Below are 27,798 nucleotides of genomic sequence, written 5' to 3'. Positions count from 1 at the left end.
GAGAAAAATCATTTACAAAGGACTATTCTTCTTAGCATGTTAGAAAAATCTCTTGAATAAAATTTAAAAACAGCCCAATGGAATAAAAAGGGCAAATAATATACATAGTTACTTCCCAAAAAGAAATAAACATGGTGCAAACCATTGAAAAAATGCCCATTCTCACTCACAAAAAATGTATATTAAGACTACTGAGAGATGCTGATTAAAAAAAAAAAAAAAAAAGCCTGCCAGATTTCACATTGACAAGGATCAAAAAGTGTAAAAGTTTAATTACACATTGTTGGCAACACTGCAGGGAAATAAGGTACCCTCATACATCTTTGGTGGAACCATGAATTGGTACAATGTTGATTAGGAACAAATTGCCAGTATTTATCATGCAACTTGCATGTATCTTGTAATTCAGAAATTTCACTTCTAGGAATTCATCCTACATTACACTTGTGCAATTGTGTGTACTTGAACTTGTGTGAATGATGGAGGTACATGAATATGCTTTGTCATATTGTTTGTGAGAACCAAAGATTACAAACCACCAAATGCTGGCCAATATACACTCATTACCACAAAGGTCTGGTCAATTTAGAGAAAGAAATCCTATGTTCACAAAGGATATAATCTCTAAGAAAACAAACTGCTGACAGCATCATAGGGTATGTTACCATTATTGTAAAATGGCAATAGTAATAATTATTATATAAATGTATGCTTGTGTATGAATAAAATGCCCTAAAAGCATACTGATAGAGTTTGGACATTTGTCCCTCCCCAAATCACATGTTGAAATGTAATCCCCAGTGTTGGAGGTGGGATCTGCTGGGAGGTATTTGGGTCATGGGGGCAGACCTCTTATATCTTGGTGCTGTCCTTGCAATGGTGAGTGAGTACTCACAAGGTCTGGTTGTTAAGTGTGTGGTACCCCTCCCTGCTTCTGCTCCTACCACATGACATGCCTGCTACCCCTTTGCCTTCTGCCATGATTGTAAGCTTCCTGAGGCCTCCCCAGAAGCAGATGCCAGCACTGTGCTTCCTATACAGCCTGGAGAACCATGAGCCAGTTAAACCTCTTTTCTTATAAATCACCCAGTCTCAGGTTTTTTTGTTTGTTTGTTTTTTGAAACGGAGTCTCGCTCTGTCACCCAGGCTAGAGTGCAGTGAAGCGATCTCAGCTCAGCTCACTACAAGCTCCGCCTCCCGGGTTCACACCATTCTCCTGCCTCAGCCTCCCCAGTAGCTGGGACTACAGGTGCCCGCCACCACGCCTGGCTAGTTTTTCTGTATTTTTAGTAGAAACAGGGTTTCACTGTATTAGCCAGGATGGTCTCGATCTCCTGACCTCATGATCCGCCCACCTCGGACTCCCAAAGTGCTAGGATTACAGGCGTGAGCCACCGTGCCTAGCCAGGTATTTCCTTATAGCAACAAAAGAATGACCTAACATATACATTAGAACCTGATTACAATAGATGTTTCTTGGGAGGGGACTTCAGTGGCCAGGGTTGATGATAAAAAGTATTTTTTAATGTATCCCCTTTTTTATCTGTCAGTTTTTGTATGTGCATATATACTACCTATTCAAAAAGTTAATTTTCAATTAACTTAGATCCCAATTCAAACTCCACATCTGCTACCTCCAGCTTTGTGACCTAGAGCAAACTGCAGGCCAGCTGCCTTCTCTGTGGAGCAGGGACTGTCAGAATCTCCCATCCCAGGGTGTGATCAGAGCTACATGAGATAATCATGGAAAAGTACCTGGCAATTACACGTAATTGCTTAGTAAATGCCCTCCGCTTCTTTCCCCCCAGGATTAAAGTAAGCTGCATTTAACTATTACAACTTAATAAGGTGCATGATTGTGCTTTGCTGTGTTTTTAATTTTCTTGTCATACCTGGATGGTTTAAACATCTGGCTTCCGTTGGCATAATTAAGTAAAAGACAGAGCAGCGTACATCACCAGTCAGGCGTACTTCTTTTGCTGTGGTAAAAATGATACTTTTTATTCAGAGCCAAGTCTAGATATTCACCAGTCCCTGGCATGACTAGAAGAAGATTTAACGGACCAAAGCTGCTAGAGCACAGTTGTGTGTTGGCTGTGGACTTGAGATGCCTGGGTTCTGTCCCTCCTGACTGTAACTTAGCAGCTGTTTGTCACTGGAGATGTTTGATAACTTCTGCAGACTTCCATAGCATCACTTGTGAAATGGGAATAACTATTTAATACCTCAGAGAAGTGCTATATTAGCTTCTCCAGAGGAACAGAATAGGATTTACATTATAGATAACAATAGGATATAGCCTATATAGATATAGATATATAGATATATGGATTTATTGTGGGAATTTGTTCATGTGATTGTAGAGGCTTAGAAGTGCCACATATGCCGTCTCCAAGCTGGAGAAGCAGGAAAGCCAGTGGTAAAATTCAGTATGAGTCCACAGGCCCAAGAACCAGCAGCTCTGATGTCCCAAGGCAGGAGAAGCTGGATGTCCCAGGTCAAGGGGAGGAGGGAATTTACCCCTCCTCCATCTGAATCCTCAATGGATTGCATGATGCTTGCCCACACCAGTGAGGGTCATCTTTACTCAGTCTGCTGATTCAAACACTATTCTCTTTCAGAAACACACTCACAGTCATACCCAGAAATAATGTTTTACCAACTATCTGGGCACCCCATAACCCAGTCAAGTTGACACATAAAATTAACCATCACAGATGCTGTCTAGAATGCATAAAGTCTGTCTGGAAAAGCACCCAGTACATAATAAGCACTCAGCAAATATTTTTGGAAAAGTATCACTCTGTGCAAGGAGCAAGACATAGTTCCTACCTTCACGGTCTACACAAATTAACAGGGAGATGAAGCAATGGCCCAAATCACTAGAGCACCAAGCCATTTAGGGGAGAAACTGAAGTGAAGGGGGCAGGCATGACTCATAGAGTAATTTCCTTTCCCTCTCTAAGGCCCCACCAGTGAACCGGTGGTCACGCTGACTAACTGGAGACAGGATACCAAGGAGAACAAACATCGTTGTGAGGCCAATCCTATACATCCCAAACCAACAGAGTCCTCAGGAAGGCCTGAGAGCTGTTAGGAACAAGATGAAATGGGTGTGAGATTCAAGAAGTCACAAAAGGTAGACATTTTAAGCTCTTCTCCCGATACACATTAAAAATCTCACTGAGAAAAATGTGAAATATATACAATACTCACATGCATATACTATTTCTTACTTATTTGTTTTCTTGAGACAGAGTTTCACTGTTGTTGCCCAGGCTGTAGTGCAATGGCACGATCTCGGCTCACTGCAATCTCCGCCACCCCGGTTCAAGCGATTTTCCTGCCTCAGCTTCCCGAGTTGCTGGGATTACAGGCACCCGCCACCACACCTGGCTAATTTTTTTGTATTTTTAGTAGAGATGGGGTTTCACCAGGCTGGTCTCAAACTCTTTACCTCAGGTGATCCACCAACCTCAGCCTCCCAAAGTGCTGGGATTACAGGTGTGAGCCACTGCGCCTGAGCAACACTATTTGTTATTTTAGATGTTGGGAAGTTTTCATGAAAATTCTCTTGTCCACTCTCATTTACATGCACACACACACACATGCATATGCATATGCATGAACACACACATGCTTCATGGCACTTCTTATCATATAATCCTTATTGGGTAAAATCTTATTGAGGAGCAATAAACCAGATAAAATCTCCAACCCCTCCCTGGTGCCAAGTCTCTTGAGCCCCTCACACTCAGGTGGGCAAGGCAGCATGCCAGCGGACACAGTATCACCTACTCAGAGGGAGTGGTTGTGGAAAACACAGAGGCAGGCGGCCTGGTGGCCAAGGTCCACATCACATCCTCCCAGGTGGGCACTGTCCTGAGTAGGCTTAAACTGGCATTGTCTGTCCAGTAAGTCCTTTCTTTTCTAAGGAAGGCAAGTGTCATCTAATGAGCAACATGCAAGTGTTTTCATTTTAGGAAAAGAGAAGAACCCTGGAATTATGGGGCCTGGTAAATGTTCATTTAAGTGTCAAGATGAAGTTGGCGAAACCCATAGTGTGGAAGCACTCTTTGCAGAGGGTGGGCCAGGCGGAGCAGCTATGTGGCAGATCCTGGAGGCAGCCTAAGGGCAATGAGCACCTGGAGAACAAAGAGGGAGGGGCTGCCCACCTGAGGAGGAAAGGGCATGTGGAACTGTCCCCTAGATGTGGTCCTGAGAACTGCTGGGAGACATCACAGGGCAACCCTTCTCCCCACCTCTGGCTTCACAACCTACTGCCCTTCTGTACACAGTGAATTCTGAGGTCAAAGGCCACTGTGCCACACTTTCAAGTGGAGTGAAACCTCCTCCGTGGTGAACTATACACTTGGATGGCATCATGTCCACTTTTTGTGTTCTCCACGACACCAGGCAGCAGGTTCACAGTCAACGTTAGTGAGGGACTGAGATCGTAGATGCAAATATCTCTCAGCATCGGGGACCTTGCCTTACTAGGATCTACCACTGGAATCCCAACCCAGGACGACAGTTTGAACCCTTCCAGTCCAGTTCTGCCCCACTTGTCCATCTTTGTCCTTGACAATTAACGCTGTAAATGCGTGTATTAAATGCCCCCTGAGTGTGTGTAACACACAAGCCGGTGATGTCAGAGTGGCACCAGACAGGGAGCAACACTTCTGCAAAGGAGCAGGTATTCCAAGCCCTTCTCATCTTTCCTGAGCATTTGTCATTTGGGTGGACCTTGCTGCACCCTTCAGCTGTTAGCAGTGACTATAAATGGAAAGGAAGTTCTCAAGAACCGTCAGCACCCTGAACACTCATTAACAGGAAAAATCGGGGTACCAAGGAGGCCCAATACCCTCTTACTGTATACCCACCTTCCTTGTGCCAGGGAGGTCATAGGGAGGTTGAAAAATCAGGGTTTTGCCATGTGTCTGAGTTTGATTCCTCCAAAAGGGCATTAACTTCTCATATTACCTCTGCAGAGCGGGATTTAAAATCTGTGTTAGTGACAGGGTATTTCATTTCAGATCCACAGGGCCCACATCTAAAGTTAATATTGCATGCTTGTCAGAATGAATTCCAAACCCTCTCACAGCAGGCCCTGTATGGGATCTAGAGACTCCTGGCCAGAGGGGGGTGACTAGGGTTCTGTCCCAGCTTCCAACTGACACCTGCAGATTTTTTTTTTTTTTTCTGAGATGACATTTTAAGTTTTTGGTGTGCCCCATCTTCCCAGACAAGCTGCAAGTTTCTGTCACTCTGTGCTCTTTCCAAAGCCCAGTGGTTTGCAGGGTACCTTTGAGAGGCCTCCTCTGATCCAGTTAATCAGTTAATCATTGACAACATAGACAGGGCATCTGGCCCAGGCCAGAGAGGGCTTTCGGCCAAGTCCCTCTGGAGGGTCAGTCTGTAGAGGGATGTGATTAAGGCAGCAGATTCCCCCAGGATTCTGTTAGACACAGAGGACACAAGGTCACCTGGCCAAAAGTGGAAGTCAGGAAGACTCAAGATTCTGGGTCTACCTGTTTCGCTTTCCCATAGCACCTGCCCTGGCCTGCTGTCGTATATCATCATCACCGAGCTTAAAACCACCTTGTCGTTCAGAAAAAAAAGAGAGCTATTTGGTGTTTGAACACTTTCCTTACAGAGCATAGCAGTTTGTTAGAGAGGTAAGCAGGCATTAGGATTTCGTTTATAATCTTGGAATAAACATAAGCCAACAGACTGTATTCTTGCAGGGTTAGTGTCCCCTGCTTTACAGTATGGGAATGCCCGACGACATTTTTATTATAGAGGGTTGAATATGGTGCAGTATTTAGTGGTGACAATTGCCCTGGGAGTGCAGCCCAGAAAGCTACAGCTGTATCTCCACTTGGTGTCGGTCAGGAGCTGCCTCACCTGGGGCTCCAGGGTCCCTTTGAGACCTCAGTTCCACAGCCTGTGGGTACTGTCCTTGTGTCGTCATCATTCTCTCTCCCTCTCTCTCTCTCCATTCCACTCATTCACTTTCCCCCCCTCTTTTTCTCTGACTGCCTCCAGGCACTTTCTTCAGCACAGGGCTTGGGTGGTGCCTCCCACTGGCCTTGGGCACCCTTCTTCGAGGCCACTCACCCTGCACGGAGGAGAGGACGGGAAAGAGTGGCCAATTCATTATCGTAACCAACACCCAATTTTGTTTTTCTCCATGGGATACGCAGATGCATGCTTCTTTTACAGTTCATGTTTGTGATACTTTGTCCCTTAGAGAAAAAAGCTGTTTACAAATGTGAAATTATTCCAATTATCTCATCTCTGTTGCATTCCTCAGCCCTGCAAAGAGTTAAATGATGCGTAAAATCACCTGTCAGCCCGCATTAGACAGGGCTGTATTTACACACCCAGAGGTGGCCTGTGAATTATTTAACCAAAGGGACTCTTGGCTCGGTGTCTGGCTAGACACTGTTGAGCCCGAGTTCCTTTGGAGGTGCAGCCTGTGGCCCCAGAGCTTCCTCTTGGCTGGGGAAACCGTCTAACAGACACGGTGGGCTGCTGCCAGAACCAGGTCTCCTTGAGAACAACTTGAACTAAGCTCCTCCTGGCTCCAGATGGCTCACAAACTAGAGAGGAGTTTTGCAGAGTCCTGAACACTTTGCCGAAAAAGAGAGTTGGCAATCTTCCAGTCCAGGCGATAGGTTTGCCTGCATGCTGTGAATGCCAGGATTACTGTTGGGGTTTTAGAGAGTCCATTTAATAACACCCCCAGTTCCCATCTGAATTTGGAACCAATGAGAGAAAAAGGGAAAGCAGTGAGGTAGATGGAGATCAAAACATCACCTTTGTTACCGACTGACCTCTCAGAGAACAGGGGGACAGTGACACTGGATGTCCCAATTAGGAACCCCAGAGTAGAGACACACTTCCACACCCAGTGCTGGAAACCCATCTGCCTCATCCCAGGAGGCAGGATCCTGGGTCCCTGTACCCTGGGGCAGGGAACGGAAAGGAGCCACACCTGCAAGCACCCAGCTCCTCACAGGAAGAAGCCAGGGCCAATTCCTCCGCCTCTCCTTGTCTCATCTCACTTTTCAGGTGAGCTTTCTTTTCTCTCCTACCAAGGAGAGGGTGGAGGCTGTGGCAAGAGATGGAGGCATCTGGGGAAAAGCCCTCCTTGGGGAAAACAGCATTCCATATATCTCCCAGGGAGATGGGACCTGCATATATTTGGAGGAAGAAGTCATAGCGATTGCAAGAGCTGGAAAGGATTTTAGAAATCATTGGAATCCTCTCATTTTACAGAAGGAAACAGAGGCACAGGGGTGGAGGGATGCCCTCATGGTTGTACAGCTAGTCAGGGACAAGGCTGAATTTGTGTGGCACTTTGCAGGGTAAAGCCTGCCTCTCATGGTATGAACACAGCAGTGGGCATTTCACACGCATAATCTCACCACGGGGCGCCAGGCTGACTCTTGGTCTACGGGACTCCACCCCACTGTGGGCCTCAGGGCAGGTTCCCACTCCTACCTCATCTATCCCTCCTTGGGAATGTGAGATGCTTAGAGGATGAGCAGTAATCGAACAGCTATTCATGGCCAATGATTATTTCCGGGGGAAAATGTAAATATGAAATTAAGTCAAATAAAGCTGTTTTGTTGAGGCTTTCTTCTTGAGCTTTTTAGACTCTGAGAGACAGTTGGGAAGGCAGTCAGCTCCTGCCTGAGTCATTGGGCAGGACAGCCAGCCAGAGAGAGACGAGGGCAGTGGGAGACCTGCATTGGCACGTCACTGGGAGGATGCTGTGGCCTCCCCATTCGATGGAGATCCTTGTCAGGCCTGCTTCTGCAAATGCTCAGAACTCCAGGCAGCCCTCTGGCCTCTTCTTCCTGTCCTCTCCACGCAGCTCCCACTGCTGTATTTACTCAGATGGCACTTTCCACTGTCGGAATCACATTTCGCCCAGCCACTCACTGTGTCGCAGAATCTGTGCACTGTCTTTTCTTCAGCTGGTGTTTGGGGCTCGAGCCCTGACATGCTTTGGTCTGGGCCCCACTACGGCACCCATATTGTGTGCTAGAGAAAGCAGGGAAGGGCCCTCGCCATCATGCCCATGACCTTGTGGAGGCCAGCACCTTTGTTGTCATACTTCCCAAAACCCCCCATCCCCTCCCTGGCAGAGGAGCTAGCACAATCTAGATGCCCACCAGCTGAGGTTTATTTCCAGCACTGCAAGGTAACAGGTACATACACACACCAGATTCCCATTCCCATTAAATCTCTGTATCCCCAAATGACCTACCTGTTGGCAAAGGCTTTTTATCTGTCAGAAGTTATCAAATGGAAGTTGTCTCTCTCTCTTCGCTGCACGTGTGTTACCACAAATGCAGGTTGTGCAGGCCTTTCTCCATCTCATCCACAACCTCCCCTTAAACCTCCACCTCCAACACCCCTGAGTCTTCAATGCCCCAGGAGAATGTCTGAAGCCAGCATGTAATTGCTGTCCAGAAAGAGGACCAGTGGGGATGGAAAGGATTTTGTGTGTGCTCACCCCTTTAATGGGGTTTAATGGGGCCATCCTTCCCTATAAGGCCAATGCTGCAAAGCCAGGACCCCACCCCCAAGGCTCATGCCAAACCCCACTTCTTTGGAGGGCAAGTGGCCCTGGGAGCTGGGCCAAGCACAGCCCCTCCCAGCTCCTGAAAGAGCCTTCCTATATGTCTTGTTTGATGCCTACAAAAACCTGGGGAAGCTGGCAGGGCAGGCAGTGGGGAGGTTAAGTCCACAGGGTGGACAAGCCACAGGGCTCTGCTCCCTCCTTCCCCCTCACTTCTTCACCCCTCCCCCACGAAACCATCAATCACCTTGATGGCAGGAGGAAGGGGTGCTTGGCTGAATTGACTTGAAAACACTGAGAAACCCAAATTGTACCCACAGAGGCACTCAGAATTCAGGGAGATGCAGGATGTCCATCTGAAACACTTTTTTTGCAGTAATGTGTTCCATGACGGAACTCATCTAATTCATTCATGAGAGGACTGAGACCTCAGGGCAAAGTGATGTCCTTGAACCTAGCAAGGATCAGAACCACTTGCAGAGAAGTCACTAGGAAGGCTTTCTGGATGAGACTCTCCTGCTACTCCCACTAACACTGGAGGGACTCCCCTCCTCCCAGCATCTCCCCACAGGGTCTGGCTGCCTCAGGCTTCCCTTGGCTCTAAAAGATGCCCTTCCACCCAACTGCTGCCCACATGCTTCTACCTGCTCCCCACACCCTTTCTACCTACAGCCTCTGATATGGTTTGGCTGTGTCCACACCCAAATCTCATCTTGAATTGTAGCTCCCATAATTCCCTTGTGTCATGAGAGGGACCTGGCAGGAGATAAGTGAATCACGGAGGGTGGGTTTTTCCTGTACTGTTCTTGTGATAGTGAATAAGTCTTAGGAGGTCTGATGGTTTTATAAAGGGGAGTTCTTCTACACAAGCTCTCTCTTACCTGCCGCCATGTGACTTTGCTCCTCATTCGCCTTCCGCCATAGTTGTGAGGCCTCCCCAGCCATGCGGAACTATGAGTCAATTAAACCTCTTTCTTTTGTAAATTATCCAGTCTCAGGTATATCTTTCTTAGCAGCGTGAGAACAGACTAATACAGCCCCTCACCTAGGCTTTCCCTCCTTAAAGTTCATGTTGCAGAGCACCCTTCCTTCCTCCTCCGCTACTGACTGCCCCCATCCCGGTTTGTTCAGGGTGCTCCTGTTTTCTGGGTTCCCTGATGAGAGTTAGCTCCTCTGAGGGACTAATTCATCCTAGGGAGGACTAGATTAATAGGCCACCAAGTCCCCCTTCCAAACTGACTTGCATTTTAAGATGGAAAAGTGACTCCCAGGGACCAGGGCATTGGCTCAACTGGTGCTTCTACAGTTTGGCCGTGACAGAACCTGTCTCTGCATAGACAGGGCCAAGGGCTGTAGCCTTTGCTTGGAGCTGTGTTTGTAGAACAAGCACACTGTTTTTAACATGGTTTACGGTTTTGTTTAAATCAGGAGTGTCAAATCTTTTGTATTCCCTGGGCCACACTGGAAGAAGAAGAATTGTCTCGGGCCACACATAAAATACACTAACACTAACGACAGCTGATGAGCTTAATGTTTTAAGAATGTTTACAGATTTGTATTGGGTTACATGTGGCCTGTGGGCCACTGGCTAGACAAGCTCGGTTTAAATTGATAAGATATTCGGGAAGAAGATCTAATCACTGTCCTGCCAACCTCTACCCTGCTGCTAAAATGCTTTCACAGGATCTAGGTCACTGGCTTTGATAATCATCACAGCTTGTGGATGTCCTCCTAAGTCTAGTGCCAGAAGGGAACTCGGTATTCCTCAGTGTGAACTCAAAGCAGATGAAGGAACTCTACTTCTCACTCAAGTCACTGTGTTTTTGTTAATGCATCCTGAGATCAAATTCACCTTTTTCTTTTGCTCCCATATTATATTCTAATGTTTCAGTTGACTCGATTGCAAAGTATCTTCTATTTGGACTACTAAATCACTTATCTCTCAAATTGTGTGTTGTTCTAACTATATATCTATGCCATAAGTGTAAGGGTTTACATTTATTCCTTACTTTATATCATCTTAAAACAAATGAAAGACCACTCTAATCGTGACACTTCTCAATCCTGATTCTAGAAAACACTGTCTTTCTTGACCATCCTAGTCTTAAATCTGGTCTATGAATCTGGCATTCATTCCTATCCCCTAACATTAGAGAGAGTATTGGCTTTCAGAAATCCAAGCTTTGAAGTACTATATGCTGTGTGGCTTACTGGGGATCAGACAATATGCAAGAAGTCAAATTAGTCAGTTTGGCTCACAGAAAGCTGTCTAATTAGGAAATAATTAGGTAGCATCTCCTGAGAGAGAGAGTGTGTGTGTGTGTGTGTATGTGTGTGTGTAGGGAGAGGCAGTGGGGAAGGGGAAGAGAGAGAGGACAGAAAGGGAGGATGAGAGGAAATAGTTTTCATTACATGTTAGGCAGAAAGTTGGAAGAAAATAATTTCTATGATCTGCACAGTCATTTCAGGAGTATATTAGCTTGCTGGTGCTGCCATAATTAAGTATCACAAAGCAGGTGGGCTAAATGACACTTATTAACTACAGTTCAGGAGACCAGAAGTCTAAGATCAAGACAGGGTTGGTTCCTTCCCAGGGCTGCGAGGAAAGGATCTGCTCCCGGCCTGTCTCCCCGGCTTGTAGATGACTTTGTCCCCTGTGTTTCTTCACAGTATCTTCCCTCTGTGTGTGCCTGTCTGTGTCTAAATTTCCCCTTTTTATAAGGACATCAGTCATTCTGGATTAGGGTCCACACTAACAACCTCATTTTAATTCGATTACCTCTGTAAAGGCCCTATTTCCAAATGAGATCACGTTCTGAGGTGCTGGAAGTTAGGACTTCAGTGTCTAGATTTGGAGTGGGGCACAATTCACTCCATAACAAGGGGATTCCCAAAGAGTTGTCATAGGAATATCGCTCATCAGGCAAAGCTCCTGGAAGCAGGCAGAGCCACCATTAGGAAAGTTGCCCATGAGACCGTGGTGCTTCTGATATGGCTCAGCTCTGGAACTGACTCGCACCCCCGTCACCCATTTCAACCTCTTTAACCCCCACCGCCTAACCAACACCCCCTTCCCTGCAAAAGCCTTTCTTCTTAGGTCAGGGATAAACTTTCCACATTATTATGGTCCATGTTTCCAATGCAGAGGTTTCTCAGATCTGCATCCCTTCTCTTCACCTCCTGGTTCCCTGCAACTCCTTCACCCACAAGTAGAGAAAGGAGAAGAGAAGGACCCTATTGTTTAGAGCAGAGGTGCTGGGTGCTCTCTCTGCTTACAACCTGGCCCTCTCTCATTTCTCCTGATGACCGGGTAGGGCAGACAGCAACATCCCCATCCAAACACGAGCGGTGAGGTGACCTGACCAGCTCGATGAGTAGTAGGCAGCATAGCCTCAGGCCATCTCCCTCCTAAATGGGGCTGGGCCCAGGGGTTTTCCTAGGGCCTGCCTGACTATGCTGCAGGCTCCGCCTCACACTTGCTCACCCTCCTGTTGTAGAAGAGCTACAGGGAGACAAGCTACAAAAAACCTTTTAGTCTGTATGATTAACAGAAGTAATTGGCAAATGACCCTGCTGCTCTCCCAAGGGGAATGAGGGGTTTCTTTTCAGATGCTGGTATTTATCCCACTGAATTTCAATGTGCAGCCTACAGTCCATCAAATGCTTCCCAGAGTCACCCGGGGTTCCTTCTTAGATTAAAATCAGAATTAAATCAGATAGATACATGCTTTATCAAATCTCATTTTCCTGGGGATGAAAAATAAGTTTCTCTTTCAGTCTGTGATTTCAGGAACAGGAAGCAAAGAATTTGGAAGTTTGAAAACACCTTAGCCTGCATAGCATATTTTTTATCCAGGCAGATGTGGGCCTCCCCTTGACAAGGTGCTACCTGTAGGCAGGAAAGTCCTGCTGCTTGTCCTGCCAGGTAATGGAACTTGGGACATAAGGTGGATAAAGATAAGGCTCCTCTGAGAAGCTGTATTGATCAGTTTTCACAATGCTGATAAAGACATACCCAAGACTAGCTAATTTATAAAGAAAAAGAGGTTTAATGGACTCACAGTTCCACGTGGCTGGGGAGGCCTCACAATCATGGCAGAAGGTGAAAGGCACATCTTACATGGTGGCAAGCAAGAGAGAATGAGAGCCAGGAAAGTGAGAGCCAAGCAAAAGGGAAACTCCTTTAAAATTATCAGATCTCGTGAGACTTATTCACTACCACGAAAACAGTATGGGGGAAACTGTCCCCATGATTCAATTCTCTCTCCACTGGGTCCTCCCATAACATGTGGGAAATGAGGGAGATATAATTCAAGATGAGATTTGGGTGCGGATACAGCCAAACCATACCAGAAGCACAGAGTTAGTACGGAGTTGGTTAAAGGAATAATCATTTTCTACATAGTTGGAAACCTATCCAAACTGGGGCTTGTTATGTGAGAAGTGACTTTGGTGATACCTGCTTGGAAAGCATGGGTCTCCAATCCCAGCTGCTGTCCTCTGGGGCTTTGTCAGGGAGCTGCACAAAAGAAGGTCCAATCACATGCTTCTGAAGGGAGCCATAGAAGCTTCTGTGGTTATTCATTTGCTACAGATACAAGAAGAAATTAAAATCAATTGTGAAGAAAACGGAAATGAACATTATTGAGGACTAACTGTGTGGCAGGCACTGCCCTGAGAGATTTTGCCTACATGCTCACTTAAGTTTTAGAAATAGGACTAGCTTTAAAAAAATAAAAAATAAATTTGAGAAATAAACTATTATCCTTTAGAATTGATAAAAAGTAGTTCATGTATATTAGAGATATTTTGGTAAATATCACTGTAAAGCATAAAGAAGAGAATAAAAAGTACCCATTTGCTATGATCAGACTGTTGTGTCCCACCAAAATTCATATGTTGAAACCCAGCCCCCAAGGTGATAATATTAAGGGATGGGGCCCTTGGAGGTGATTAGGTCATTAGTGTTCTATCTCCGTGAATGAGATTAGGTTTGAGGCAGTTTGTTTGGCTCTTCGGCACATCAGGACACATGGAAAGTGCCATTTGTGAAAGCAGAACAAGCCCTCACCAGACACCAAATCTGTTGGTGACTTGATCTTGGACTTCCCAGCCTCCAGAGCTGTGAGTAATAAATTTCTATTGTTCATAGGTTACCCAGGCAAAGATATTTTGCTGTAGTAGTCCAAAAGAACTAAAGAACTAAAATGCCATTGTACCTTAGCCCACTCCATTGAATCCTTTGGTGACTGGATTGAGGAACTGGGCAGTGGAGAGACCAGCCAATTTAGAAAGACAAGGGGGTACCTGGTCATGCTTCCTTCTACGTAAGAGAGTGGGAAGTGGGGCAATGCAGAGGACATTTTATGGTGCAGGAACACCAGGAGGGGAAGGACCCCAAGTCTTCAGATGAGATGATGGTCTCTGGGCAGTCAGTTACAGAGCAGGAAGAGCCCTCTGGTGTCACTTGGAAAGGCACTCCTGAAAGCAGCAGAGCCTGAGCTGGTGTGTTCGGAGGCACCATTAAAAATCAACAGGAAAGGCATGAAACATGAAACCAAAAAGGGGATTTTTGCTGCTGGGTCTCAGGCAGCACAAGGAAGGGGGTTGTCCTGGGACCCCCTGTGAGATTCTAGGACCTCAGGTACTGTTGGGATAAGGCAGGAATTTCCGAAGTCAGCCTTGTGGTTGCACCTCCTTCTATGTGGCCCTTTTTGGGACTGTTCTACTTCTTTTTTAGACTCATTTAAAATCCTCAAGGGGCCCCTCTGCTATAAGTAAGCACCAAGGGAAGGGCCCTACCTGTCTAGTTTCCCAGCACCTAGCATGCAGTGAATGCTCAAATAGCGCTCACATTTATATTTGGAATAAGTGATGATTCTCCTCTGCTTCCCCTTCAGGACTGACCTTCATGCTCATTTCTACCTGATTTTGCTTATCAATTGCAGGGAGGGTTCTCTACACCATAATTTATCTCAGTATCCCTCCCCAAGGGGTGGCTCTCATGTGCTCACTGGAGCAGCTTGGGACATCAAACATGAAGAATGACATAGTGAAGGAAGCAAATGCCCAGGGAAGAGAATGGCACTATCTGGAGCAGGGAGGCTACCATCTAAGGAAATGGTAAAAAGAAGGAGGCTTCTTAGGGTAAGTTCCAAGGGACCAGAGGAAGCCCCAAATGCATAGAATCACAGCCGGGTGCTCAGGACGGGCAGCAGAAGCAGCCCTCAGGAGGAAGGGTAGTGGTCATCGTGCAAGGCAGGCAAGGGCCCTAGGGTGCAGGCAGGCTGGGAAGATCTCCAGAGAATGAGGTGGGCCATCTGGGGGCACCACTTTGACCTGTAGACAACGTGAAGGGAGAGGGGAGGGGCTGGTGATGACAGCCTCAGATGCGGACTCTTTAAGCCTTCTCAAGGCTTTCCAGTTTTTGCAGCTGCTGAGGAAACTTCGTTCTCACCCTTCTTGTTCCATCTGGAAATGCACTTCTCTCCAGAGCTCAGGGAGACTGAACGGCTCTCTCATTGCCTTGAAATATTTTTTTTAAGGAATGAGTATGATCTTTTCTATTCTCTACTTCTATTTCATGCAGACCAGATGTAGAGGACTAGGGGCACTTCAGAGATGAGAACTGTCTCTTTCCTGCAGAAAGTTATGTTCCAGAGGGAAAGAAGCAGAACTTCAGTAACAGAGAAAATGAAATTGGTCCTAAGTAGGGGTATGTGGCCCTTGTGATTGGAGCAGAGGGAGAAACACTTGATTCAGGTTCTTGCCTCGCAGCTTAGGAATGGGAAAAGGTAATACAAAATATAGACATGAGTATTAGTTTGTTATTGCACTACTATAAACACATACCTGAGAATGGGTAATTTATAAAGAAAAGAGGTTTAACTGACTTGCAGTTCCACAGGCTGTATAGGAAGCATGGCTGGGGAGGCCTCAGGAAACTTACACTCACAGTGGAAGGCAAAGAGGATGAAGTCATGTATTATATGTCTTCAGAAGGAGGAAAAGAGCACAAAGACGGAAGTGCTACACACTTTTATACAACCAGATTTCATGGGAACTCACTCGCTTTCATGAGAACAGAAAAGGGGAGGTCTGCCTTCATGATTCACTTACCTCCCACCAAGCCCCTCCTCCAACACTGGGGATTACAATTCAACATGAGATTTGGGTGGGGACACAGGGCCAAACCATAATAACATGTATAATACATACGGATGCAGGTACTGGAATGTCAAGGGGGAGTTTCCTGGAGGAAGTAGGTTTTGAGCAGGGCCTAGAAGCATGACAAGGATTTGGATGTGTGTGTTGTGGGTGAATGAAGTTCATGACCAGCAAGGGCAGATGCAGGAGGGTTTTGCAGATAAGTGTGTCCAGAAGCAAAATGGGCTGGGAGGAGTGGTGGTGCTGGAAAGGTGGTGGATGCCAAATGATGGAGGACCTTGAATTCCATAGCAGGGAACTTGGCATTTATTTTGTAGCTGTAGGAAGCCATAGCAGTTTTTCACTGAACAGATAATTTACATCAATTATTCCAAGCGCTCAGATTCGCTCCAGTTGCTAGTTCAGTTGCTTGGTTCGAAGAAGGGTCGGAAAGGAAGTGAACCAGAAAGGATGAGTGATCCTAGAGTCCAGGGTGTCCTTGGGATCAGAGGGAGGACAAGGCCTTGCATCCCTTGCTCTTTTCCAGGAGGAAGAGATTGTAGTAATATTCCAGGACACTGGATGGACCTGTTTTTCTTTGGAAACAAGGTTATTGACCTCTCTGCAGCAGTGAGGGAAAAATGATATATATGTTAGAACTTGAATATTTTTGTAGAAACTTAATATTAAAGGCCTTATGTTCAAATGTGCAGCATTTCACAGTGCTGGTTGAATTATTTGGGCTAGGTTGCCACATGGTATTCCATGTACAATTCTCCTTGGTGGGTTGGGTTTAAAAATGTGGCTAGGTAAAATGTGAGATGAGAAATAAAAAAGGATCTTTGTTTTTTCATGCTTATGATGCTTAAATAGGCTACTGTGACCCAATTAAGAAGCTCCCAGAGACCAGTTATGGTGGCTTGTGCGTGTAATCCCAGCACTTTGGGAGGCCGAGGCAGGCAGATCACTTGAGGTCAGGAGTTCGAGACCAGCCTGGCCAACATGGAGAAACTCCGTATCTCCCCAAAATACAAAACTTAGTCGGGCATGGTGACACACACCTGTAACCCCAGCTACTTGGAAAGCTGAGGCAGGAGAATCGCTTGAACCCGGGAGGTTGCAGTGAGCCAAGATCAGGCCATTGCACTCCAGCCTGGGTGACAAAGTGAGACTGAGACTCTGTCCTAAAAAAAAAACAAATTATCCAGGCATGGTGGTGGATGCCTGTAATCCCAGCTACTTGGGGTGCTGAGGTGGGAGAATCGCTTGTACTTGGAAGGTGAAAGTTGCAGTGAGCCAAGGTCACGCCACTGCACTCTAGCCTGGGCAACAGAGACTCTGTCAAAAAAAAAAAAAAAAAAAAGTTCCCGGAAATAACCTCTAAGCCACCATCTAATTGGTCCCAGATAGACCAAACAAATGCAGCATTGAAAATGGCATCCAGGCAATGACTTAGGGTCTATAGACAAGCATCTTCCCTGTCGTCATCCCTGACATCTTCCCCAAGTGTGCTGCCACAGGTCCTGGGTGATGATTGGTTTGGCCATGAAGCTGTTCAGAGGGACAGAGAGCTGCAGAGTTTGGGGAAATCCACCTCCTATCTGCCCAGAAGGAGAAGATGCATACTAATCTGTTTTGGAAACAATGCAGAACACTGATTAGTCAAAGATTTGCTGGTGGGTGGGGATCACTGTGTGTATTCGTTTTCTGTTGCTACTATAACAAATTACCATATGCTTAATGGTTTAGAACAACATGAATCCATTATCTTACAGTTCTGAAGGTCAGGAATCTGAAAAGATCTCACTGGGCTAAAATCAAGGTGCTAGCAGGACTGCGTTTCTTTCTGGAGGCTCTAAGAGAGAATCTGTTTTCTTGCCTTTTCCAGCTTCCAGGAGCTGCCTGCATTCCTTGGCTTGTGGCCCCTTCCTCTATCTTCAAAATCAGTGAAGTCCCATCTGTCTGACCCTTTTCCATCATCACATCTGTCTCTAACTGACTATAGCTGGGAAAGGTCTTCTGCTTTCAAGAACTCATGTGACTCACTGAGCATAGCTAGATAACCAGGGTCATCTCCCATCTTAAGATCCTTAGCCTTAATCACATCTACAAAGTCCCTTTTGCCATATGAGGTCACATATTCACAGATTCCAGGTATTAGGACATGGATCTCTTTTGGGGGAACATTTTTCTGCCTTCTATAGTGTGTATTAAACTTTGATGCTTATGGCATGGCCCTGTTTTCTGCATCTTTTTCTACTCAGCTAAAGCCTTAGGTGAGCCGAGGCCTCCCTGGCAGCTGCCCTGGCCAGCTGGTGCAGTGATCCAGAGAGCCAGCTCTGGTTCATGCCAATAATCTCATTTATCCAACAGTCTCACTTGGCCTTGAACAATTTACTCTTCCCAAATATCAGCATGTTTTTCTGTAAAGGAGGGATGGTTCCCAACAAGAAGAGGTTGACACACTCGAATTCATGTAATTTGAGGAGACTAGAATAAAAGGATTTTAGGTCTTCTGCAGTTGCTAGAATATTTCATTGGCCAGTATCTATTGTCCTCATCTGCATTGTTGCTGGCCGTCTGCAGTCAGAGATTCCTCAGTCGGGGGCCTGACCAAACGGACTTGCTCCACTTACTTTGCAAAGCAAACAACAGATTCTTAAGAAAGATGATGCCTTCTAAGGTTTGGCTATTCCAGCCACGCTCAGGGGAAAGACATTTTCCCTAAAGTATCAACAAGCCACTTGATCTCAGACTTAGAAGGTCATTCTTGTCTGCTTTTCTCTGCAATTAAATGAAAGAAAATGAAATGTTTTCCATAAAAGTAATTTATGAATCACTCCATATGGCAATATTAAAACTGTAAAAGTAAGCCTCCAGGGGACAAAACAAATAATGCTGTATCATCCTTCTGCCCTGGTACTGCCCCTGGATAATGTCAGGCACAGTACGTTGGGGAACTGGCTCGCCACTCAACTGCTACTTGGATGCCTTTGGAGCTTTTCCTTGAATGTTGTTGCTAAGGTTCATGAAATCTTGAGATTTTTGTTTATGGAACCCATTCCCAAAGCAAAATGATCTTAAGTGTAAATATTAAATTTACTGTAAATTATAGACATCACTATCCCTAAGACTCTTTTAATATATTGAGTCCCACTGAATGCTGGAATCCAAGATAAAGTTCTTTAAGAATATAGCGCTCATGTCATTCATTTATTCATTCATTCATTGATATAGTCATTCAAGAAATATTTACTGAGTACCTATTATTAGGATTCAGTGGTGAGCAAACCACTCTAACGGGTGATACAAATGCAAATTAGAGCGATTGTTGATATGGAGAAAAGATAGAGGGTTTAATAAGAGCTTATAACAGGATAAGCACTGGGACACCATGGACAGATTTTTGGTAGGGGAGTTAAATGATCAAATGTTCCCTTTTAAGAGTATCGTATAGGCTACGATGTGGGAAAGAGATCAGAGATGCTTCAGGGCCTGCCCAACCATCCTTTACAAGTGTTCTTTAACACAAGGTCTCGTGGCAGACAGTGTTACATGGTTAACCCCATTTCCATTCTCCTCTTGCCCTGCTTCCATGTGGTATAGAGGCTAGAAAAGTTAAATACCTTCTTCCCCACCTCCTGTGCAGCTCAATGTAGTCATGTGACCCTGCTCTGGCCTGAGACTTGAGCAACGATCTGTTGAGGTCTTCTGGGAAGGAGTATGCTTTTCCTGATAAAAGGAATGAGTGCAGCTGTTCCCCCACCCCCTCCTTCCCACCTTTCACAGAGAAGGGATGGCTAGAGCTGGGCAGCCATCAGGCAACCACAAGGGAAAGACCAAGATGGTGGCGTTCATAGAAGAGAGCCTTTGCAGCAATGTCAGTACCACCCACATATGGACTGCTTATTATGTGGAAAATATCAGCCCCCATCTTTGGAGGTTGGATTTTTTGCCATTGTTACTTTCCACGAAAAGCGTTCTAAACACATACAGTGATTCAAACATAGGCTTAGCTGAAAACAAATTAGTAGGCATTTTGATCATTGTCATCGTTAGCAGGTGGAATCCCCAAATTCCCCATGTGCCATTGAAATTGCAGCCTTTGAATGGGATGATAAAAGAGGGAGGGAAAGAAGAAGGGAGCCGTGATGATTTTCTTCCATGGGCCTATGGTGGCATTCCTCAGTGTTTCACTTCCAGCCTCCTTGGAACCCATGCTTAGCTCTTCAGCCTCCAACACAGTCACTGTAAGCCTAGATCCCTGAGTCACTCTGAAATGTATTAATCCATGAGTAAGGAGAACGAATTCTGTCTTCTATCTGTTTTCATAACTGTAGAAATGAACACAGTGTGTGGCACTTGGTAGGTGTTCAGTGCATGTCCGCTAAGCCAGTACATACACATGAATACATGCAGAAGTTGAGAATAGCAACGCATTGTGTCTTTAAAAATAAAAAAGAGAAATGGCCTGATCTTTTGGAACACATATGGGGCAGAGCCTACTCAATGAAGCATGCACATTTTGGATTAAGAAATATGATTATCATTTGTCAGCTCTCATTTCTGCCTCTGGGTTGATAAGATGGTGTCTGAGGAGTCATTTTCACTCCTTCACAGATACCCAAACAGAAGGGGTCTTTGCTAAAACGTAGACTCTGACATGACAGTCATTAGTAGCTAGAAACAGACAACTGATTGCAAAGTCAAGATGAAATGCTTCAGTAAAAAGAACCTTCATGCTTGAGGCATGCTCTTTGCTTCTTTGTCGAAGTTGTGATGGATTTTTTTTTTAATAATAATACAGTTTGCTATACTTTAAGTTTAACTTTAATAATACAGTTTGCTATACTTTAAGTTTTTAAAATCCCCACTGGGGAAAAATTGAAGGAGCTAAGTAAATTAGCTCATTGCATCATGAATTTATAGAAACAAAACTAATATTGCCCTTTGTCGTTTCTGTTAGGAGTGTCACGGGTCAAAGCAGAGACAAGAGGCATGGGCTGATGGAGAAGGAGCAGTGTGAGGGCCTCTCCGGGTCATATCTCTGTCTGGCTTCTGATGCTATCTGCTCAACACAGTTTCTGAAAACATCAGAAACTCCCAAGTTCTGCCCAACATGCTTCCCCCAACTTGTACCTCTTAGTGCAGGGACATATTCTGTGTGAATCCACCTGGTAAAACAGGCAACATGGAGAGAAGAGCTCAGAGACCTGGCTTCCTGTCCTGCCCTTCCCTCTCAGACAGAGTTTTACATTGTCAAGTCTCCAGTTTCTGAATGAGAAACCTCAGTTTAGCAACCAGGCCTGTCTCTGTAGGGATGAGAAAAGTGAAGTCCAGATAGGCGAATCAACTTGTCCCAGGTCAACAAAGCACATCATAGAAGCTGAGGCCAGCCAATCTCCTGGGTTCTCCTCCACGTTTTTCCTACTGCCCCTCTGCGGCTTCAGTTTGTAAGGAGAGGATTGCTTCTCTCACTCCTCTTGCACACTCTTGGGGCTATTTCAGTGAATTGTGTCTGCCTTTTAATATTTCTCACTTAAAAGAAAACCCACTCCATGGCATAATGGTTTCCAGTGTCCTGCTGTTTGGAAGAATGTTTTACCTGCCTGTCAGTGCTGAGCTTTGAGCTCCTTGGAGAAGGACATTCCCGTGGCTGTAGCCCATCCAGGCAGAACCAGCCTAGCTGGCCAAGTGGTTTCTCTGCATCGTTTGGCTGTCAGATAAGGGCCACCTGCTTATTGATTTGCACAGTGATGCTTAAGTCCAAACATCCTCCCTAATGACACAGAACTTCATATTAAAGGATGTCAGGGAATTGATTTTGCTCTTCTTTAAGAACAAAAGGTGTCAGAAGTTAGAAGGAACTAAACATTCAGGAAAACATAAGTCTCGATACCTTCCCCTCACCCCATCCCTGACCCAGAAGCCATGATCTGCCAGTGGAAGATAAATCTAACCAATCCCGTGGGACAAAGGGAGAGAGCCCTGCACAGCAAGACAGCAGCAGTCATTGGGCAGAAATAAATCATGAGATGGTTGAGAATCTGATTATCTGGATCAATTTCTCTGCATCCTCCTCTGCCCTTTTAGGCCTGCGCTAAACTTTTCCTTCGATGCAAATGGTATTAAGTGCCTTGTGTCTGAAAAGGTTGTTGGCAGGCTTTGGTTGAGAACACAAAGATGAATCTTCGTTCCCTTGTCTATAAAATGGGGATATAATAATCTACCTCCTGTGAGAATTCAATGAGTTTATAAGATAAAGCTCTTAGAGCAGTGAGTGACCCAAAGTGAATACTCAACTCATGTTAACTAAGAAAATGAAAATGAAAACCTAGGAGTAGTCTCTGCCTGCAAAACGTTTTGAATCTAAGGGAGATGAGAGGCTGTGTATATATGCCTCTGTTCTGTATTTTTAATCAACTACTGAGGCCATAGAGAACAAAGAGTGGCCCCTTTTGTTAGGTAAAATAAATTACACTCATTGTTGAGCAAGGAAGTAATGAACTGAAAATACTAGAGGCAGAAAAGTTAAGAGTTTGGAGTCTACCAGGTGGCACTGAGACTAAAAACTTTCTTTGCCATGTTTAGCTCAAGATTTAATGGGTTATATAGTGTAAGGGACCAACTCCAGGCTCCACTGGAACTCACCCTGGGATCCACAGCAAACAAAGCACTAACTTTGGCATATGGCACTGCCAGAAGTAAGTTTCCTAGGATCAGCCAGGCTCTGGGCCACTCACTGGGTTCGTGCCTCTGAACATTACCTTCCAGGAGCTGTCCCATTGCTGAACCTAATACTCACTCTACTCAGAGAAGGGTTGTAACCAAGTTTTTCTAAATGTCTGAGAAATAGAAGATGAATTTTAGATTTGATAAATGGCTGTACATTGGAGTCAGGAAGAGGTGAGTAGGAATCCTGGCCTTGCCACTTACTAGCTGTTTGACCTTGGATAAATTGCTTAACCTTTCTGAGCCTCAATTTCAGTGTCTTTATTAAATAACTTTTATGACTGGGGAATCAATTAAATAATTTATTTAAAATACTTAGGGCAGTATTGATCATAAAATAGATGTTCCAAAAATACTTGTAATTATTTTTATCAGTTCCTGAGAGCCCACTTGTAATTTTCACTGGGTCTGTACTCTTGGGAATTCTCCAGAAACCATGACAAGGAATTTCAGAGAGTATTATCTGATATTGTAGTGGACTGTGCACAAGAATCAAATACAACAATGTCAAAAATTTGTCTGACACAACAAAGGAACGGACTACCAGAAATAGTCTATATAGTCTCTAGGAGTTTTTAAATAGATGGTAGATAGATAAATCAATAGATAAATTGAATGTCTGCGTTCTTAGGGTGATTCAGAGATAACCCAATTCTAAGATTCACTAACTCTGATTGTCAGGTATTTTTTGTGGCTTCAGAAATTTCTACTAAATGCATTTTTTCAGAGCCTTGTTGTATCATAATTTTTCTGTAAGGCAAACCACTTCAAACTTAGTGATATATAAAAATAAACATTTATTTCTTGCTCATGAGTCTAAGGGCCAGCTGAGGTTTGGCTGATCTAGCAATGAGTTCAGTACCATTTGCTCCAGATGTCTCTCATCTTCCTTGGAATAACAACTATCTGAGGTGTGTTCTTCTCGTGGTAAGAGGGCAAGAGAAGAAAGTAACCGCAGCCATGCAGGTACACGGCAAGTCCCTGTTCATATCACACTGAATAACACCCCAGTAGCCAGGCAAATCATGTGGCCAAACCCGAAAGGGAAAAGGTAGACGCTGCTCACCATGAGGCCAAGGCAAGGATTCAGGTGTATATTAATACCACGGGGGAGCCAGGAATTGGGGGGCAATAATTCCTTCTTCCACACCTGTGATGTTGCAGACTATTGCTGGAGTGTAGTCTCCTTTCTGTTAGTTGAGGGGACTGTTTTTTTTGATCTAGCTGTAACCCCTGATGAGTGATATACCTCTTAGTACATTGTGGGCCAACATAAGGAGATAGGACCTCCTTAGTAAATGAGCCTTCTAAGATTCAGTCCTGTGGTGAAATAACTAAACTGAATGGAGGAAAAAGAAGTCACAGAGCCAGTCCTTCAAATGCAGCCCGCAGCAGCAGAGGCATAAGTCATTACTATCTAATGTCCACTCAGGGGTCTACCCGAATTGAGTTGTTGGTTTCCTTCCAATTCTCAATGATTTTCTGGCCATTTTCATAGAAACCATCAATGTAACTGATACTTCTGGTTTCAAATAATATGCTAGATCAAAAGCATAAATTACCTTGAAAATGTGACCATTTATCTAGCTCTCCTTGGCTATCAATAAGTAATACTCAAATTGCTCTAAATTGTTGGGTTGAGTTTAGGAGACAAAGGCCAGCAGTAAGTGAGATTATTAACATGAATTAGAATAAAACTCCCTCTTCAGTTTTCATCTAACAGAATGCAGGTCTTCAGAGAATGACTCTCTTTTCTAGGTTAACACTCATCTACCTCCTGAAGGGCTGGGAGCTTAGGATTCTTTCTCACTCTCAGTACTTCTTAGAGAAACCCAGAAGAATCCAGTGAGAATGGTTTCCTTGTTTGACTGATTTTCTGGGAATCTTATTGGGAGGCAGAATGGCTCAGGGGTTAGATACCATTCTGGGATCTATGGCTGGATTCAAACTTGGCTGCACACCTGGGTAGCTGTGTGACCCTGCGAAGTTTGCAAAGGTTGCTTAACTTCTGCAGTTTTCACTGATGTTGACCATAGATCTTCAGTTCCCCTATCCTCCTGGCATCCAGAGGATTGAGTCCCTGGCTCCTTTGTGACTGGGTGGTGCTACGTGACCAGTTCTGGCCAAGGATTTTGAGCAAACATGTTCTATTTAACTTCTGGATTATACTATTTAATACTCAGTGAGAGACTCTCCAGAATTCTCTTTTGTCCGCCTGGCACATTGACCAGCAACAGGCAAGGTGACGTAACTCCAGTGAGCAGAGTTCCCCTGTTGACCTGCACTAGACATGTAGCATGAGAAAGAAATAACCTTTGTGCTATGCCACTGACATTTGGGGGGTTATTTGCTGCCATAAGTTAATCTACCCTACCCTGATTGATGCACCTCACTAAATCTTTGTTTCTTTATGTCAAAAAATGATGATAATAGTAGAATCTATTTCATCAAGTAATTATGAGAACTAAACAGGATAATGTGTGTATAATACTTAGAATACTACCTAGCACATAATAAATTTTAATATATTGTGGCTGTTTATGATGATGATGATGTTGTTATGCCATGCCCTAACTTTGCCTCTAACAAGTTATCTATCAAGCAAGTTATTAGTCATGTGTCTTCAAGAAAATCACTTATAATCAAGTTGCAATAGTAGTATGTTAGAATAAATGAGCTGTAAGACTTCTAGCCTTATGATATGAGCCTCTATTAAGAACTCACTCAGAGACTCCATCCTGGTGTTTCAAAGATATTTCTATTGGTTAGGAAAATAAAACATGATAATACTAAACATTATTTTCTATCCTTCAGTTGCTCTCCCTTCTCCAAACAAAAAGATGTATCCTTATTACAGAATTTTTTCTGTATCCTATTCTTAAGATTTCTGCTCGGGAAATTATTCCGGCTCATAAATTATTAGCTACAAATTGGTTTCCCAATTTAGGCACCTATACCCTCATCAATCCATCCCCATTCTCTGTTCGGTTTTCACCAGTAAGATGTCACAGCCCACTATGATCTTTTCTCCTGATAGCATGGTCTTACCAAAAGAAGAAGATCCTGTCCTTGACCACCTTAGTCCAGGTTCAAATAGCTATCCACACACCACCACTCGTGACCACTGAGACCTGTTTTCCAGCTTCTTCAGACCAGAGCTTTCCATGTCTTATTTTTCTCTCATGTGACTTTAGATGTATCCTTCTCTAGTCCCAAAGGTAGCCCTCCCTGCAATTCCCAATAGCAGCATGTTAATCTATGTTAACATATTAGATTGAACCATAAGAAATTGCCTTTGTGGAAGGGGTGGGGGTTGAATATAGAAATTTCATATGTTTCAATCTATATGTAAACCAAATTTGGAAAAGAAGGAGATTGTGATCACATACCTATTAAATTACATGTTGGATCCCATCAAGAATCCTAATGTATTTCTTCTTCCATACCTTGTTGAACTGGGAGCTTGTTCCAGAATATGACTTATGCTCTATGTATAACCTTTGGACCTCCCTCTGCCCAGCAGTTGGTAGACAGCAGATACAGATGCTGGATTTATTGACCGACTAGATGGGAACTTTTTCTGATATCTATTGTTGACACCCATGTTTACACATTTGGGCTGTTTAAAAAGGTACCATTTATGACTACATTATGGGAGAAAATAACACTTCTTTAAACTCTTTCAGATTGAAGACATCATTACAAAGATGCAAGATGACAAGACAGGGGGCGTGCCCATCAGAACAGTCAAGAGCTTTCTCTCCAAAATCCCCAGTGTCGTCACAGGTAACACCCTCCTTGCAAGGTGTTGGTAACAATCAGAACTACCAAAGAGTCATAAGTCTAGATGGTGGCCTGAGGGGTGTCTGAAAATCTGTGAATAGTAAAAATGAAACATTCAGTGTGTTTCTTGACTCGGGTCCCATCCTAGTCTGAGTTTCTAGGAAGAAGCTACTTGTTGCCTATCATTAAGAATGACCTTACCATGACCAGCCGTTCAAGTGCATGTAGATTGAGGCCTCTGGGAATAAATAAACCCATTAATAAAGTGGCCCATCAGCAACTTTGCCTGTGGGATATACACAAGCACAGGAATATTAAAGAAATTAAGTTTAAACAGGTTTTTAAGACAGTGTTATATTCAAATTCTACAAAATGCTTGTGTTTTTTAACTCACTGTACTTGAACTCCTGAAAGAGAGGTTTTAAAATATTTTTCTTCATTCCTAGTATTGTGTTTTGTGTGCTCATCTTTCTTTTGCAATGCTTTATTATGAAATATATTAAAACACATGGGTAGTTCAAAAATAATAAAACACATTACATTTACCTACCATCCTGCCTTATAAAGAACATATTATCAAATCTTAGAGCCCCCTTGGGTACCTACTGTATTGCATCCACTTCCTTCAACACTATCTGCTCATATACTAATCAATTCATTGTTTTTCTTTGTAGTTTCACTACCTAGGTATGTATTTTTTGCTATCCAAACAAGTAACCAAATAAATTAAGATAACATTTTAGATGATTCTCTTAATCTGCCTATATGCTTTTCAAAATTCAGGAACCAAAGGACTTAATTTTCACTATATACCTTTTAGAATGGCTAAAAATAAAAATATTGACAGTACCAAGTGGTGGTGAGGATGTAAAGCAACTGGAACTCTCACGTATTGGTGATAGGAATGGAAACTTGTGCGGCTACTTTGGGAACTAGTTCGGCAGTTTCTTACACAGTTAAACAATGCTTACCATATGAGCCAGCAATCCCACTCCTGGGTATTCACCCAAGAAAATGAAAACTTGTGTTTGTACAAAAACTTGTATGTAAGTGTTTATAGCAACTTTTTTTGAAGTATACTGAAGAATATAGCAACTTTATTCATAATCTCCAAAGACTGGAAGCAACCCAAATGTCCTTCAATGAATGGGTAAATGGATAAACAAACTGTAGTCTCTCCATACTGAGCAACAAAAACCAGGGAACTATTGATACTGGCAGCAACTTGTTTTAATCTCTAGGTCATTTTTCTGGGTGAAAGAAGCCAGTCTCAAAGGTTACATGCTTTGTGGTTTCATGTATACAACATTCTGTACATCACAAAACCATAGTGATAGAGATTAAATCAGTGATTTCCAGCAACTGGCAGTTGCAGGGCGAGTGTGACTACAAAGGACAGCAGGAGAGAGTTTTATGAGATGATGATGATGAACAGATGAACAGTTCTGTATACTGATTGTCGTGATGGTAACACGACTCTATATGTAGGCCAAAATTCATGGAACAGGCCCGGTATGATGGCTCATGCCTGTAATCCCAGC

The 27,798-nt window shown here is 44.1% G+C and overlaps 1 protein-coding gene across 13 annotated transcripts in view; it reads left to right on the top strand.

The window, feature by feature from the left end:
* Positions 1 to 27,798, top strand: part of RGS6 (regulator of G protein signaling 6) — a 626,535-nt gene that overhangs the window by 390,535 nt on the left and 208,202 nt on the right. For all 13 annotated transcript variants that reach the window (XM_050798808.1, XM_050798809.1, XM_050798805.1 and 10 more), the window contains exon 3: positions 26,161 to 26,260. In XM_050798808.1, coding sequence (XP_050654765.1) covers positions 26,161 to 26,260 — 100 coding nt within the window. The remainder of the gene's footprint in view (positions 1 to 26,160; positions 26,261 to 27,798) is intronic.

This window comes from Macaca thibetana, chromosome 7 (genome assembly GCF_024542745.1).
Source record: "Macaca thibetana thibetana isolate TM-01 chromosome 7, ASM2454274v1, whole genome shotgun sequence".
NCBI lineage: Eukaryota > Metazoa > Chordata > Mammalia > Primates > Cercopithecidae > Macaca > Macaca thibetana.
Note: the sequence above shows the minus strand (reverse complement) of the source record. Positions and strands in the feature narration are given on the sequence as shown.